At 37.9% G+C, this 17,403-nt stretch overlaps 1 protein-coding gene across 1 annotated transcript; it reads left to right on the top strand.

Annotated features, from left to right (window-relative positions):
• The first annotated feature begins 4,405 nt into the window (after positions 1 to 4,405).
• URAD (ureidoimidazoline (2-oxo-4-hydroxy-4-carboxy-5-) decarboxylase) lies at positions 4,406 to 17,029 on the top strand. The gene is made up of 2 exons (XM_074303581.1): positions 4,406 to 4,699; positions 15,184 to 17,029. Exons 1-2 carry the CDS (start codon positions 4,525 to 4,527, stop codon positions 15,534 to 15,536), a joined length of 528 nt encoding a protein of 175 aa, XP_074159682.1. The 5' UTR covers positions 4,406 to 4,524; the 3' UTR covers positions 15,537 to 17,029.
• Positions 17,030 to 17,403: the final 374 nt, after the last annotated feature.

A 17,403-nucleotide genomic window follows, 5' to 3' on the forward strand; every position in this document is an offset into this window, starting at 1 on the left:
CATGATCCAAAGGGTGAACAGCCAGGTGATGCAGTGGATAAAGCACCAGAAAGAATCATCTTCCTGAGTTCAAATCTGTCTTCAGACACTTAATAACAATGGGACCCTGGGCAAGACACTTAGCTCCATTTGCCTCTCAATTCCTCATCTGTCAAATGAACCTGAGAACCACTCCAGTATCTGTCACAAAGAACAAATACATCCCTGTCTAATGAAGGCTTTCATCAATGCAACCAGTAGGTGGAGCCCCAGGATTGCTGTTCGAAGAACCAGTCAGGCTCCAGGGGTCAACTCATTACTTCCTATTAAGGAAAGTGGAACTCAAGCAACTGACAGAAATGACGTTTTTAAATCGATCTTCTTAAATACAGGGACTAATTTGATCTTATCTCTTTATCTCCAATGTTTAGCACAATGTTTGGTACACTGTGCTTTAGAAATGCTTTTTTCCATTCATTCCATTCATTTTTCCATTCATTCATTCCATTTTTCACTGATTCAATTTAGCCTCCACTGACTAAAAGGTAAATGATTTAAAATAGAAGAAATTGTTACAAGTACAAAATATGCCTGATTTTTGCTTGGGATCAGACAATATTTTTTCTTGATTTTTTTATTAATAAAACCTCTTGTGAAGAAAAATTTTTGTAAAAATCAAGGTTTGTGATTTTTTTTTTTTTGTACAACCCAGAAATCAGCATATAAACATACATATATATAAGCCTGAGCTCTAAGGATGCTGTTATATACAAAGCTGCCCCAATTAGCAAGTAAAAATTGCATTATTTTCCAACAGAGAAATGAAGTGATTTGACATAGGTCACACAGATTGTATTTCACTTATTTCACAAAGTGCTATACAGATTTACAGATACAAGAAGTCCTCATAAATCACAGTGAGAACTTGTAAATTAGTTGCCTGAAGCTTAACAATTTTTTTTACCTGAAAAAAAAAAAAACTGTTCTTTTCAGTGGTGAATAGATTCCTAAGGCAGATCATAAAAATTATAATTATAATATATTTGAAGAATACTTATCTACACAGTAATAATACTATAGAATCTCATCACCATTTATCACAAAATATCCATAAGAAACTGTCCAGAGGTTCATTCTGAGTCACCAGAAACATTTTCCCCTCTTTGAAATTTTTGGCATGGGAAATGAAGTCCTGTACCTCCAAGCAACTATTGCTGACTGTCATTGGGTCATAAGGACATCTATAGTTAGAGGAAATATATCTAGGAGACACAGAATAGTGTCAGCCCTTCTTGTTGCCTGTTCTTTGTTTTCAAGGAGGATTGGTACATCAGGGAGGTGATTCCATGATGCACAAGTGAATTGGATTTAAGTGAGGGAGAACTGTGCAAGATCTCCTGCCTCACTTTCTCCTCCAGAGCCATCTGGGTCCAATGGCCAGATATTGATCAGGATTACTGAGATGGCCCTGGATATGATTGGAGAACTTAATTTTTTAAAAGCTAAAATCTTTAACAGGCCTTAGTTTGACTAAGGCAATAACTATCAGTGATTAAGTCTGGACAGGAATTCCCTTAAACTTTTCAAATACTATTCACAAAGATTCTTGGTTTTTTTTCTCTTAAAGTCATCCACCTAATCCTTAATTGCTCAAGGAAACCTGATCATTTCCCCAAGATTCACTGAGTTCAGGGTTTACCAACCTTTTTTCTTTTATTAATTCTCAGATGAGATCAGGTTTAAAAGCTGAAGAATCAAAGGGAAAAAATACTTTAAAAAGTGTCCGCAACTACGTGGAACTTAACAATGTCATATTTCTTTTTATCTTGACACATAAGTTTCTTTACATCTCTTTCCAACTTAAGAAAAGCAGGGTGGATTTGGAATCTGAGGGCCTGCCTTGGAATCCTGACTTTTCCATTTATGTATGCCCTATATTAGAAGTTCTAGACTCTCTGGGCATCACTTTTCTCATCTGTAAACAAGAGGGATGGACATCACCAAATGCCCTATAAAGTCTTTCCATATCGAATCTTATAAAGCAAAATAAAATGCTAAGACATTTTGTGGCATTATGAAGCACATGGAAATTTTTTCTTGAGGCATCATTCTGGAAGCACAGAGATTTCTTAAAATATTTTAAAAATAGATATGTTTATTAAATTATCTCCTTATATTCTCACCCAGTTACCATTTTCTGTTTCAAATCCATGTAATTGTAATAAAATAGATTATTTTTATTGCCAACAAGAGAAGGGTTTGTCTTAGCTTGGGATTTTCTTACCATTTGCCCTTTGATTCTGGCCTCCTGTTGTGGTAGATCTAGAAGAGCTAGTGAAGAGTCAGGATGAGAATTTAACAAAGGGACTTTCCATTTCCCTGTGTCCCTCCAGTTCTTCATTACCTCTGTCCCATCTTGATAGAGCAAACCTACTATAGAGCAATTCTTAGAGACAAAGAATTAGAAACTGGGAAATAATCAAATAATTGATGGTATACAATTGAATACAATTGTGCCATAAGAAATTGTGAAAGGGAAGACTTCAGAGAATCTTGGGAAGACTGGTATGAATTGATGCATAGTGAAATGAGCAGAGTTTATACAATAACAATATGTTGTAAAGACAAATGACTTTGAAAGACTTAGGAATTCTTATCTATGTAATGATCTACAGTGATTCTAGTATCTAGAGATGATTGACTCATTATGAAATGTGATACTAGCCTCCTGATAGAGAGGTACTCAGTAGAGATTGAGGCTTTTTTTTAAACTTGACCAATGTAGAAGTTTTTTTTATTTGACTCTATACATTTATAACATTGATTTTGTTTTTCTTATTAAAGAATAGGGATGGGGAGAGGAAGCAGATTTTCATTGATTGAAATATTAAGAATTAATTTAAAAATATATCTGAAGAACTAAACTGGAGTCAGATGGTATAAGGAGCTAAAGGTTAATCTGAAAAGTGTTTTATTCTGGAGGTACCTGAGCATGAGAAAAACAGAATTAGGCTTGTTCTTTTGGCAGGCGTGTGGACAATTAATTGGCAGAGGAAGGTAGGAATCCTGTTAAGCTGTCTCAGGAGTTAGGCAAGAGAGAGAGGTCTGAATGACCATGACAATAGCCACATGAGTGGAAAAATAAGACTGATGTGGAAGATGTGGATGCAGAAACTATAAGACTTGGTAACTACCATGCAGGATTTATTAATCAATGCTACTTCTTTCTTCTTATTTTTTGAAATTTGGGTCTAAAATAAAAATACAGTTGATAAGCTTGGGTTTTTTAAGTTATTTTTGATTTGCAGTACTAAAAAGAAAAATTCCATTTTTCTTCTCTAGGTTAAAGGACATCTTACTTCTTTCTCATCCTCACTTTTATAAGAAGAGGGACTTGTGGTCTTTAATGGCTAATGCCAATTCTTTTATTTGCAATATTATATAATTAGGTTATATATATTAGGTTATTATATAATTAAGTTAAATATATTTCACATAAGTATATGTGTACACGTGTAATCCACACATTGGGGATGGAGGGCAGAATAAGACCTATGACTTCATTGGTATAGGGAATGTAGAAGAAGTTGTCTCTACAAATTCAGATCTACAAATAATGTGCAATTTAGAGCTTTGAAGAATTACTTGTAGATTGAGAAGTTAAATAATTTGCCCAGGATCACACAGCCTGTACATGTCAGAAGGGACACTTGAACCCAAGTTTTCCAATACTGAGATCAGTTTTCTGTCCACTGCTATGCTAAGCTTCTTCATATATATGGATACATATACATACACATACACACAAAGACAGAAACTAAAAGAATTTACAACTGATAAAAAAGGGAATTTTCCCTTAAAATAATGAAAGGGCAAATCTCAAAATCAGGAAGATCTGGACTCAAGCCCAACTTCCAGCAGTACTAGCCATAGGCAAGTGATCAAAGAACCTTACCAAGACTTGCTTTCTCGGAATTCAGGCTGCTTCTTCACAGATATAGAAATAGATATGGAAGTGGATATCAATATAGATCTATGAAATGTGTGTAGGAGCCCATAGCAGGTGGACATCAAGTGTAATAGACTATATGGGATCACAGCCAAAGCTCACTGCCATAACTTGCTTTTCTTTGGTTCCTATGAGAAAATAATCTGTAGCATGATGTAGCAAAACTATTACTGGCACCAATGATAGGCATAACTCAAATGCTTTGAATGACAAAGCCCAAAGATTACAAATAGTCTTGTCCTTCTTCTCATCCCAAACAAGCTTTTATTATGTCAACAGGTTGGCAATGTTTAGCTGCACATATCTCCTCTGACTGACTTTCTGTCTCTCGCTGATGTTTGTTCATTACACAATATTTCCTGTTCACCTTCACCTGAGGGCATTTAAAGCATTCCAACTGGTAGTACATGCAAACAAGTTTTTTACCTGCATATTCAGCAAATAAAAGTTAACTTCAGAAGTTAACACTGAATGACACTCATTCTTTCTCAGCCTCCCCAGTGGGACTTTGCTGTTTTTCCTACAGAAAGTGAGGGATGGATATCCAGCAGGTCAATTCCATGGACTTTGGGGAGTTTGTTGATGTTTTGGGGAATATCATAGAGAAATGCCCCCTGATTGCAGCTGCCATCTGGTCCCATCGCCCGTTCATGAACTTGGCTGATTTAGAGAAGCATGTGTTTGATTTTATAGATGCCCTTCCACAATCAGGTAAGTTTCTGCTACACTGAGATATTAGTGAGTTTGGCTTAAAACATTTTTATCCTTTTTTAAAAAGTTAAATATATTTGTCTTAAAGTTGAATAAATCTCTCTTGAGGCTTAAGCATATGCAAAGTGTTACACAGAGTGTGGAATTACATGTAATTTATAGTCTGAGGTCAAGTGGCTCTCAGAAATTTGAGATAAGCATTTACAAGAATAGGGGAGCAGCAGCTGCCTTCCCTCTATGACTGTATGGACTAAAGACTGCTGTCTGGTTCTGTCTTTCAATTCTAAGGTTAAAGGTCATGCTCAAGTACTTCATTCCCTATTTCACAAAATGATTTTACTGGGAAAGTCTTTAGAGCAAGAGAAGAGCCAGCTCAGGCTGAAATTCTCTTAAGAGCTCAGAGGAAAAGAAGCCATGAGAGATCTTTTCATTGAGCTGGGTTAGGCTGAGCAGGGCAATGAGAGAGAGAGTTAATTTAGATCCACTCTCTTCACCAGAGGACTGGGTGGAAAGAGATGAAGAGGTTATGGGACCTAGTGGAGAAAAGATAGGGAAAATAAAGCATACTTTGGAAGAGAAAGAAAGAGGTCAGAGTCCTTGTGATTCAGAGGATGACATAGACACCTGGTTCATGCCGAGTATTTCAGGAGCTAAATCCCTATTCTTTATTCTATCCTTTCTCCATCTTTAGGAGAGCTTGAAATAAATAAAGAGGTGACTGGTGAAAAGGAAAGTCTAATCCTAACCACAGAGGATTCCAAATGATGATCTAAGGTTAGGGAAGGGTTTTGTTTTTTATCATAGAACAAAGCATGGGAGGACATGCATGCTCAGACACACACATACACACACACCCCAAGCTTTGTTTTTGGCAACTAAGAGTGGCTCTGTTAAATAATAACTCCAGTGTTAATTTAAGTGGGGCAGCTAGATGGTACAATGGTTACGACACAGGGCTTGGAATTAGGACGATCCATCTTCATGAGTTCAATTGGCTTCAGACACTTGGCTAGTTATATGACTCTGAGCAAGTCACTGAACTCTACTTGTCTCAGTTACCTCATCTGTAAAATGAGCAAATGTCAAACAACTCCAATAGTTTTCCCAAGAAGACTCAAAAATAGTCACAAAGAAACTAACATAACTGCAAAAAGCTAAGCAACAAAATTAATTTAATTTAATAGAATTTTAAGGTACATAAAGTACTTTGCTTACAACCATTTTATGAAGAAAATACTAGATAGAGAATAGGGAGTCAATAACTTCATTAATATAGGAAACTTCTACCAATGGAGGCTAGCACCTTTTCTGTAACCTTTATAGTCAAATTTTCACAAATCTTAGAAATTAGCTTTCATCAGAGAGGTTAAGTGATTTTTTTTTCCAGCCATTATAAGCCAAATATAGGACTTAAGTCCTGGTCTTACTGATTCCAAAATGAGCTCCCTCTCCTCACTATACCATGTAGCTTTTCAGATGTGAGAGCAATCTTTATATTAGTCACTGAATTGATAATCAGGGTTAATTTGGCTGCTCTAGCTAGCTAACTCAGTGTTCTCTTCTACAACTTATTCTTTAGAATAAGTTCATGTAGAAGTGCAACCTTCCCTGACAACTGCCCTTCAATCAAGGGCATGTAAATGGCTGTGATCCCTTCCTAAGCCATTTCTAAGGTCCAAGAAGGACATGGTACCAATATCCTCATTTTACAGACAAGGAAGCTGTGGCTCACAGATATTTAGCTATTTATCTAGTAGTGTCAAAGCTGTGTTTTGAACCGGGGTTACCTGCTGCCAAGTTCAATATTCTTTTGCCTATAGTGGGCTAACTCTGAATTTGGAGTCAAAGAACCTGGGTTCAAATCCTCTTAAGGGCCTATAGGTGGTAAATAGAAAAATCAGGATTTAACAGAATACACATCCCTCTCTTTGCTTTAGTTTTCAGGTCAACCCTCTAGACAACAAACATGAGTGGCTCCCTATTACCTCCAAGATAAAAATAAAAATGTTCTGTTTGGCATTCAAGGATTTTCATAAACACACTCCCTGTCTTCACCTCCATCTCCACACCCCATCTTTTTAGTCTTCTCACACCTTAAGCTAGTGACACTGATCTGGCTGTTCCATGAATAAGACACACTGAAACTCAGGTCTGGGCATTTACTCTGGCTGTACCCTATTCCTGGGATGTTCTCCTTCTTCCATTCCAACTACTGATCTCCCAATTAAAATTTAAACTTTCCCCAACCACTCTTAATTCCTATGCCTTCCCTCTCCCTCGTTGGACTACAAGCTTCTTGAGAACAGGGATTGTCCTTTGTGTCTTTTAGTATCCAAAAAACTTAGTTTCGGCACCTAGAATAATAGTCGGTGCTTACTACATGTTTCTTTCTTTTTTGGGGGGGGTGGTGAGGCAATTGGAGTCAAGTGCCTTGCCTACACTCACACAGATAGTAAGTGTTAAGTATCTGTGACTGAATTTGAACTCAGGTCCTCCTGATTTCTTGGCTGATGCTCTATCCAGTCGTTTCTTGAATTGAACTGAATCTGTAAAATGAAGGGATGAATTGAATTGTGCTAATGTATCTTCAGGCTCTAAATCTTTGTATGATTCCTGCTTTCAGGAAGTATTACAAAATTGGGGCAGGGCTTAGTAAAGAATTAATGGTAGTATATTTATGCCATGTTTAACATGTATTGGATCACTTGCCATCTAGGGGACAGCATGGGGGAAGGAGAGGGAAAATTTGAACACAAGGTTTTGCAAAGGCTAATGTGGAAGAATTGCCTTCCATATGTTTTGAAAAATAAAAAGCTTAATTTTTTTAAAAAAAGAATTAATGTTAGTTCATTCTACAAAGACAAAAATCATAAGTTGGTAGAGCAGAGAAATTTCAGAAATCAACTAGTTCAAGGCTGTCAAACTGAAATAGATACAGTCATAATTTCCTTAAAGATCACAAAAGGTAACATAACTTAGATTAACATAAGTATTTTAAAATTTTTGTTAAATAAATATTTTCTAATAACCATATATTTAACACCTCTGATCTGTTCCAAATCCCTCATTAGAAAGATGGAGAAATTAAGATCCTGAGAAGACATGCAAATTAATGACAAAAGCAGTAATAAAAATCTTGACTCCCAGTTCTCATTCCAGTAATCTTTCCATTGTATTATGTTTTTTTTCTTTGCCATGTTCTAATGAAAAGATCAATAGCCTTAAGGCCAGGATACCTGCAGTCTAGTTCTAGTTCTCATGTTATGACTTCCATTTATATAATGCTTTTAAAATAAGTTCACTGACATATTTTGTTTTTATATCATCTTTATTTCCAAATATATTCCACTAATATATCCCAAATATTTCTCCTAATCAGAGAATGATACCTTTGAACAAATAATTTTTAAAAATTATAAAATGCAAAGAATTCAGCAAAGTCAACCACTATATTAATGGAGTCTTACAGCATATGTAATGTTCCTAATCTATAGTCTCCTATTTCAAAAAAAGGTTGGTGATCATTATAATTGTAATTATTCAGCATTCAGTTTCATTTTTGGTTTTACAATTTACATTGTTATAACCACTGTGTATGTTTTTTTTTTTGGTTTTGCTTACTTTATTTTATATCAGTTCATGTAAGGTTTCTCATGCTTCTCATATTCTTCTATATTCATAATTCTTTGGATGCAGTAATATTCCACTATATTAATAATTTATAAATTTCTTAACCATTCCCTACTCAATGGACATCTCTTGTTTCCAATTCTTTGTTCTTACAAATAGTGCTGTTGTGTGTCTATGCATATGCATATATATGTATGCATATTTATATATCTGCATCTGTGAATCATCTGCTTATCTTTAATTTCCTTCTGGTATATGTGTACCAGCACACAAAGGGTCTGGACAGTTTAGTCACTTTCTTAGTATAATTCAAGTCTCCTTCCAGAATGATTAAATTCACAATTCAACCAACAATCTATTCATGTGTATTTTTTAAAACAACCCTTCTAACACTGACTGTTCCCTTCTTTTGTCAGTTTTACCAATTTGCAGGATATGAAGTAAAACCTCAGAATAGTTTTGATTTGCATTATCTTATTACAGCATTTAACAATAAAAAGGAGTCTCAACGCTGGTAAAGTTGAGGATTTATTCATTCTTTCAATGAAAATTTAGTGAGCATTCTTGCATACTTTGCCATATCAGAAGCCAGTGGAGATTATACAATTATGAAATTTAGGGCTAGAAGTAACTTCATGAAACATCTGTTCCATATTCTTCTTTTATCAAATGGGAACAGTCCTTGCCCCCAATGAATTTACAGCTCTGTGGTGGGAAATAAGATATGTACACCAATTACTCTAATACAAGATGGGATGTGAGAAATGTCCTAAGAGTAGTGCCAATAAAATGGCATAGGAATACAAGGGAGGAGGGAAGCTCCTGGTTGGATGATCAAAGAAAACTGGGACTTAAAAGGTACAGAGAGTTCTAAGAGTGGGGGAGGGGATTTCAGGCACAGAACTGACAAAGAACAAGGCATTTCCAGGCCATCATGAGTTTCCAGTTTAGCTGAAACCCAGAGAGCCTTGAATTTGGAATTTTCATAAGAACTTTTACTGTAATAACTAAAACTATCTCTGCGCGAATATGTCCACATGATGTTTCTGTATAATTGAATATATGTAAACAGGTAATATCACCAGAGCAACTTTAAATACATGACTTTTCCCTGTATTTGGCTGAAATGTCCTGGAAAGCAAGGGAGGAAAACAAACAAACAAAAAAACAACCTTCCTGACTGATTGGTTGGAAATCTGAAGTGAAGGCTAAAAATCCAGTTTTTAAGGAAATCAAGACTGAGTAAAATTGGTTAAGCTATGTTGACTAATAGCCAGTAGATGGCAGGCCAGGATCAGTATTGGTCTCTGACCTGGGCAGTGACTTCAACACAAGTTCTTTTAACTAACATTTCCTTTCAGAACCGGACTACTTCAAAACATGATGACAATAATAACTCACATTTATATAGCACTTACTCTGTATTAGGTACTATGCTAATAAAAGGTTAAAGTTATATAGGGCCTGATAAATTTACAAATCATTTTTGGCATCTTTTTTGACACTTGAAGCAAGGTTGTAAGGTAGCTAGTTCAAATATTATTATTCCCATTTTTATTTATGAAAACACACACAGAGTTGAACAAGTACTAATACTTGCCTTCAATAAGCTTATATGTATTTAAAGAATTGTATAAGTTTGAAGAGAGGGAGATTATGTTTGTCTGGCAGAGGATCAGAGATTTCCTGTAGAAGAGAATCCAGATGAGAAATCAGAACAATGAAAGGTATGGAGGCAACATGGTAAAATGAAAATGGTTTTGGACTTGTACTCAGGAAGGCATTGGGTTCAAATCTTGCCTCAATTTATTAATTGTATGATTCAAGGTAAGTCATTTATTCTCTCTGGGTATCAGTTTCCTCATCTATGAAATGAAAAGATTGTGCAGGATGACTTCCAAGGTTCCTTCCAGTTCTGGATCTATGATGTAAGGATTGGTTGAAAGAACTAGGCATGTTAAGCTTGAAGATAAAAATTTGGAAATATATACTCACCCATACACATATATGTATATGTGTGTTTATATGTACGTGTGTGTGTATGTGAGAGAGAGAGTGTAGGATAGCTAAAGACCTTTCAGATAAAAGAGGGATTTACTTGGTTCTTGAGAGTAGAAGCAAGAACAAAGGATTTATAAAATTTAAAGTCCATTTTAGGTTTGCTATCAGGGAAGACTTCCTAGTATTTATACCTATCCAAAAGGGGAATAGATTGTCTCAAAAGTTGTTAAAAACCATTCTTAGATGACCATTAATTGAATATTATCCTAAGAATTACTTTCATGTATGGATTGAACTAGTTGTCAAATTGAGGCTCCTTGCAGTTCTAAATTCTGTGAGTTTGTGAAGGAGATGGCCTTTAAGCGAGGCCTTAGGTAGGAATTTGATCAGTGCAAATGAAGAAGAGGGAATCAGTACATTCTAAGAGAGAAAGGAGAGTTGTGGGCAAATAAAGAGAGGCCAAAATGCCCTAGGTAAGAAGTTGTAACCCTCGATTACAACAATTTATTAGTTCTCTTGTGCCTATTTGGATTTATTGTCACTTCCACCGTTAGCATCACCATCAGGACTCAGGACTTTCCAGGACTTGAGGGTGAGATGGGATAGTGGTAAAGTGTCTGGGGCAGCGCATAAAGATTTAGCTATTTGCAGAAATATGGATGTATTCTTAGGCCATTCTGGAGAACATCTTGCTTTACTGATACCAGATTTAAAAGAAAGTCTCCAGTGGCAGATTTATAGGAGGAGGTTAACAAGAAACATATAGGAAGATTAGATAAAATGGGTTGAAATCTCAATCTTTGGAAGGAGTACCCATATAATGAAATTTCCTGTCTATATATAGAAAGCAAAATAACTTGAGAGATTCTATGTCTGTCTTCTCAAGAAGTTGTGGTTAAACTAATATATATGCCTACCACAATTTTCTCACAGGGCCCCTATACTGCTAGTGTAACTGGATAACTACCTTTATTCCCTCTCTTCTTTTCTGTGCCCTTTCTACTTTTTTTTTTTTTTTTTTAGATAAGAATAATTCCTATAGTTCCTATCCCTCATTTCTTTCACCTGCTTCTTTATTTGAAGTTTTTTTCCTCCCTCTCTCCTCTTTCCTCCCTCCCTCCCTTCTATTTTTCCTTCCTTTTCTTCCTTCCTTCTTCTCTTTCTTTCTTCCTCCTTTTCCTCTTCTTTTTCTCTTCTTCTTCTTCTTCTTCTTCTTCTTCTTCTTCTTCTTCTTCTTCTTCTTCTTCTTCTTCTTCTTCTTCTTCTTCTTCTTCTTCTTCTTCTTCTTCTTCTTCTTCTTCTTCTTCTTCTTCTTCTTCTTCTTCTTCTTCTTCTTCTTTCTTCTCTTCTTCTTCCTCCTCCTCCTTCCTTTCCCTCTTATTTTATTTACCTCTCACTGCTCTGTGATATCCTCCTTTTCTCTTGGCATCTTCTTTGCTGTCTCTTCAGAGATTTTCTCTGCTATTGTCCTACCTAGTCCTAACATGAATCCTCTCTTTTCTTCAAGCAACTTAAAGGAGTTCTGGTTTGGGAACAACTAACACCTAAGAGGGAGGGAAAGTGTCCTCTTAGAGATTCCTCCAGGAAACAGACAGTTATATTAAGAATAGTTCTAGACTGAGTCAGTAGTCTGGATTTTGGTCCTAGCTCTGGTAATAACTCAGTATGGCCTTGGATAAGACATTTTCCATGAACCTCAGTTTCCCCATCTATAAAATAAAGAATTGAGTGAAATAATCTTGAAGGTCCTTTTTCAATCTCAGTGATTCTATGATCCTCTGACCTCATTGAACCAAATTCTACTTCTGCCAATAACTTGAGAGAGTACAATGGGAAAGAGCTTTGGTTCTGGAATTAAAGTTTACATCTCTGGCCTCAATTTCTTCATGTGTAAAATAAGACTGTGCTAAATAATTTCTAAGCACCTACCTTTTAAGCTCTAGTACCCTGTAATTTAGTAACACTACCTCTCAAGACTTCTTTAGCCCCAGAGAACTCTGTAACAGGTGATTCCTTTTTCCACTCTAGCCCCCAGACATTGCTGTCACCAGATGTTTGGTAGCAAGATGAGCTAAAATGGTGACTGCCATCTGTTTTGATCTGTGACAGCCAACTAGTTCTAGGGAATGAAAGTGGAGTTAAGTGCCAAAATAAAGGGCTTAAAAGGACACACATACATATCCTTTTACATATACATACACACATACTCAGATGAACACATTTTCAACCCTTGATAAATATTAACAAGGAGATATGTTAACCAGTACAAGAGGGGATCAAGAAAAGAAAGGAAATAGATGGAAGGATGAAGGAAACAAAACCAAAGTAGGATTTGAGAAAAAGGAGAGTTGACTCCCAAATATGGAAATTTACATCATTGACCAATCTGAGGCTTGAAGAAGGGAGAGGAAAGGAAGGAAATTCATTGTAGTCTACCTTGAAACACAGAGAGGAAAGTGGAGCTTCTCAAGAACCCTATTATCTAGAGGTAGCTACCACTAGAGTCCTTCAGAGAGAGCCTGCTTCAAAAAAGTTTCAAGTGTCCTGTTTCTTGCGTTATGAATGGGTGAAGGAACAGCTGGAAGGAAGAATGTGATTTGGATCTGAAGATGAAAATAAAATTTTAAAAAAGAAAACATTCCTGAAACTTTTTGAAGCCAAATCTCTTCCTTCACACTAAACTGACTAAAATATGTTCAATCAGCAACTAGGGTTAGCTAGATACAGAAAGGGCTTGGTTCTTCCATACCAAATGCACCCTGCATCTCCATTGAATTTTCATCTAGCCCACACATTCAAGGACAGCAAAGTCTAGTTCAAATAAATCCAGTACTTTGCACAATGGTTGATAGCTGGTGCTACCTATACTTTTTTGTATTCCCACAGTACTTTGTGCTAAACAGGACAGAGAATATCAAATGATAGGGACAAACCTTCCATTCTATATAGGTTTATCTTACTTTCTTAGTAACGCCTCCTTGAGCAGGTTGTATATAAACTGTGGAAGAAATAGGTGTAAGAAAAGCAGCTATCCACCAAAAAAGAAACACGGGAGGAAGTGTGCTCAGGAAGGATATTTTTATTATTAAGTTTTATAAATACACATGTTTTGATGTCCCTAGAGTCAGCTTTTCATGGCAGGTAGGTGTTTATTTTAGGTCCTCTGGAGTCATAATGAAATCTCAGAACTTGAGAAAATTCGGTATGTACAATTTTCAAATCCTGCCTGAGTAAAATACATCGGTCTGTAATTAAAAGTTTGCATATAGAATCTTATTTTTTAAATGCACAAATGAAGCCATCCAGTTAAAGGATCCTGTGGTTACTCCTTTTAATAATCTTCTCAAAAATCACCCCAAATTTATCCTTTTTTTGTTAACGTCTCTTTGGTGATCTATTGTACTCCCCCATTCCACCCCATTTTGCATAAATGAGGCAGCCTGTATTAACAACTACAAGAAGGGATGATTTTTAGTCTTAAGTGGTCCTCATTTTTCCCCCACCTCTTTTTTTCTACAAATTTTAAATTTGAGTTCAGAGAAAATTCCTGCCTCTCCAGCTAAAGGACATCCTAAGTTCCCTAAACTTAAAAAAACAAAAAAACAAAACAAAACAAAAAAAAAAAAAAAAAAAAAAAAAAAACAAGGAAATGAATTGAATTGTTTTATTTTCTGTTCTGCCTGTACATTATGTCTTAACATAACCAATCTAGCCCCACTTTCTAATTAAGCACTTTACACACACACACACACACACACACACACACACACACACACACACACACACACACACACTATATATGTATATCCCCCAGGTGCAAACTCTGTCACTGAGCCACCGAAGGGCTGGCCAGGCCAGTTGCCTCAGGGCAAATATGAAAAATTCCGGCGATTTCACTTCTATTGATTTTGCCTTTAAAAGATGGGGGCAACTTGCTCCCAGCGAAGCATGGGTCTGGGATATCTGGAAAGGGCAGGCATGGCCGAGGGACTAGGGTGCAATTCTTCTGGGAGGAGGGAAGCGGGCTTTAGTTCAAAGGGCCTGAATATTAAAGCTGGAAATAGGTTTTGTTGCAGTTAATCATCTGCATTGCCCTTTGGCTGTCTGATTCTAGAAATGAGAACTGCCACTTGGGATCACAGGTTCCTGGGGTGTTTATTTGCTAAAGGGAATAGAGGCCCCATGTTTGATCAGATACTTCAGGAAGGTATACCGAGATCAGGCTTTATCCCGGGCCCTATTCCTTTTGGAACAGAATTAAATCCAATCGAATTCTGGAGTAGGGACACTTTTGTCCCGAAATTAACACTCCTCCCAAACTCCCCAGCTTGGTCCCCAACCTCCCCCAATAACCCCCTATGAAGCGGCTTTGAAAAGGTCTAACGTGTTCAGAGCTTCTTATCTAGTCTCTGCTCCCAGGCAAGCCATAAATTCCCGGTCCTCTCTCTCGGGCTGTTCCGCCTGAAGGTCTGAGGACTCTACCATAGCCCACCCCCCTCCCCCTTCCCCTCATTCCTTATAACAGACTCCCCCTCCCCCTGGAGCGAACTGAAACCACTGGAGGAAGGAAGGAGAGATCTAGGATATTTTAAGAGATAGGAGCATCCGTAACAGAAAGTGTTCCCTCTTCGCAATTCCCTCTCTATTCAGCCTCTTCTTCCTCCTCCACCACGCCTTCCTTCCCCCCACCCTCCATCCCTAGCCCTTCCTCCCAACTCCAACCCTTCCTCCCCTCCAGTCCCAGTCAAACTCTTCCACGATTGATGCCCCGGGGAAACAGACTAAAGCCAGCCTGGGGGGAGCCCCGGGTGGCGAGCGGGTGGCTCAGCTAATTTGCGGCCTGTGTCTTTCAGGGAAAGAAGGGATCCTGAGGTGCCACCCAGACTTAGCTGGCCGGGAGTTGCAGCAGGGAACGCTGACCCCGGAGTCCCAGCGGGAGCAGAGAGGGGCAGGCCTGAGCAACCTGGGCCCGGAGGAGAGACGCCGGCTGGGCCAGCTCAACTGCGAGTACAAAGCGCGCTTTGGTTTCCCCTTCGTGATCGCGGCGCGGCTCAGCGACAAGACCACTGTGACGAGGGAGTTAGAGCGCCGGCTGCACAATCAGCCTGCCCAGGAGCTGCGTGCTGCACTGGAGGAGGTGCGCAAGATCTGCCACCTCCGCTTGGAAGACATCCTGCAGTCCCGAGAGGACCCCGCCAAACTATAGAACCCTAAAGGGGCGGGAGTAGGAGGGAGTGGAAGGGGGGGTGTCACTGCGAGGAGGGCAATGGAGGAGTCTAACTTCAAGCTAGAAAATAACAACCCTCTTCATCAGAATAGCGTGCCTTGCCTAAGTGTCTATCCAAAAACAGGATGTGAAACTCGCAGGTGGTGAAAGTGTGCGCAAGCATGGATTGAATTGGGCAATCGAGGGAACTAGCCAGACACATTCAGCACTTTAATTCAATAGGTTACCATAGTTTGAAATTTAGGTGAGCTTTGCACGGAATTAATTAGTTTATTAATAATGCGTGGAAACAAGAGGCAGCATGTTTTAGTAGAGAGCTGTTTTCGGAGTCAAGAAGAACTCTCAAACATCTTTATCCAATATACATGCCTGACTGCGTGACCTTGGGCAAGTCACGAAACCTCTCTATGAGACTATAAATCGCGGTGGTTGCTGATTTTCTTTGATAGACAAATTTCTCTCACTGGGAGTTCTCTACATTAATATCCGAACAGTTTCTAAAAGTGCCATAAATGCTTATATAGTTCCTTTAAGAAAAACTATGCAAGGTAGAAGGATGAGGCAGGGGACAGAGCTACTACCCAGGGATCTCAATTCTCCTTCACTTTGAGCTTGCTGACACTACAAATGTGCTCCCAGGAACCCTGGAGCAAAAATGAGACCTGAAGTGGGGGGAGTGTCTTTTTTCCCCCCATAGTCTTGTTCATTTGTTGTTTTTTTTTTTTTTTTGTTTGTTTGTTTGTTTGTTTTTTCTCAGACTTGCTATACACATTAGGTGTTTGAATTTTGGGGGAAATGTTGCTCTCCCCTTAGGCATCCAAGAACACCTGCTTTAACAGAAAAGGGCTTGTTCATGGATGGTAAGAGACTATTTTAGAGGGTAGAGCAATAATGATGAGAGAACTGGTGGGAGCTATTCCTCCCCTGAAGACTTTGTTCGGGTTGGGTGAGGGACTCCTGGAAGAACTGCAGAAAGCCTTTCTTTGGGCTTAGTAGCTTTAGAGAGGCTTCTCTTGAAGAATGGCTAATACTTCAAGACTTTGGTGGGTCTTGGATAGCTGAGTTGTATGGTTTCTGTATGTCCGAATAAAGAACCAACTGTTTGTAAGCCATTGTTCAAAGACTGGTACCATAGCAGACTATTGAAACTTTCTTCTGCTGTCCTCTAAAACATCAAATGAAATCAATCATTCAATGATTTTTATTGAGTTTACAAGATAGAGCTAAGCTTTGTTGGAACATATTTTTAAAATCTGTTCAAAGTTATACAGCTAGGAACTTCAAGGATTTCTCAATCTATATAACATAGAAAAATTGTTTTCCAGAAAAGTATTTATTGGCAGACTAAGTGACTCTCCAGCAGCCCCTAAATTAACCATTTTTCAAACACTGATTGCTATCTGGGGATTTACTGGATCTAGAACTGGAATAAGAACTCATTAAACATGAACAATTGAGGTGTTATCCAAAAAGTGTTTTATTCTTCCTGTTCTTCAATCAATCACCAAGTAAGTATTTATTAAGTGCCTTTGAGGAGACTCACACTCACACTGAACTATGTGCTTGGCAAAGACAATGTCTTTGGGAAGAAGGGCATTGAGGAAGGAAAAACTCCAATGTGGCCAATATGCCTGACATTTTCATGGCTGGGTGGGATTTTGTTAGAAAGGGACCAGAAACCTAAAGAAGTAGCCTCCAACCATAGTCCTAGGAATGAAAGACATTTCATGGTCACAAAATCATTGGAAATTCAAGCTTCAATTACTCCCCAAATAACAATATTGCATAACTCAGATAATCAGTTGATTCCTAATGCCAGAATTTTGCTTTTACTTGATTATATATA

This window comes from Sminthopsis crassicaudata, chromosome 3, assembly GCF_048593235.1.
Source record: "Sminthopsis crassicaudata isolate SCR6 chromosome 3, ASM4859323v1, whole genome shotgun sequence".
Lineage (NCBI taxonomy): Eukaryota > Metazoa > Chordata > Mammalia > Dasyuromorphia > Dasyuridae > Sminthopsis > Sminthopsis crassicaudata.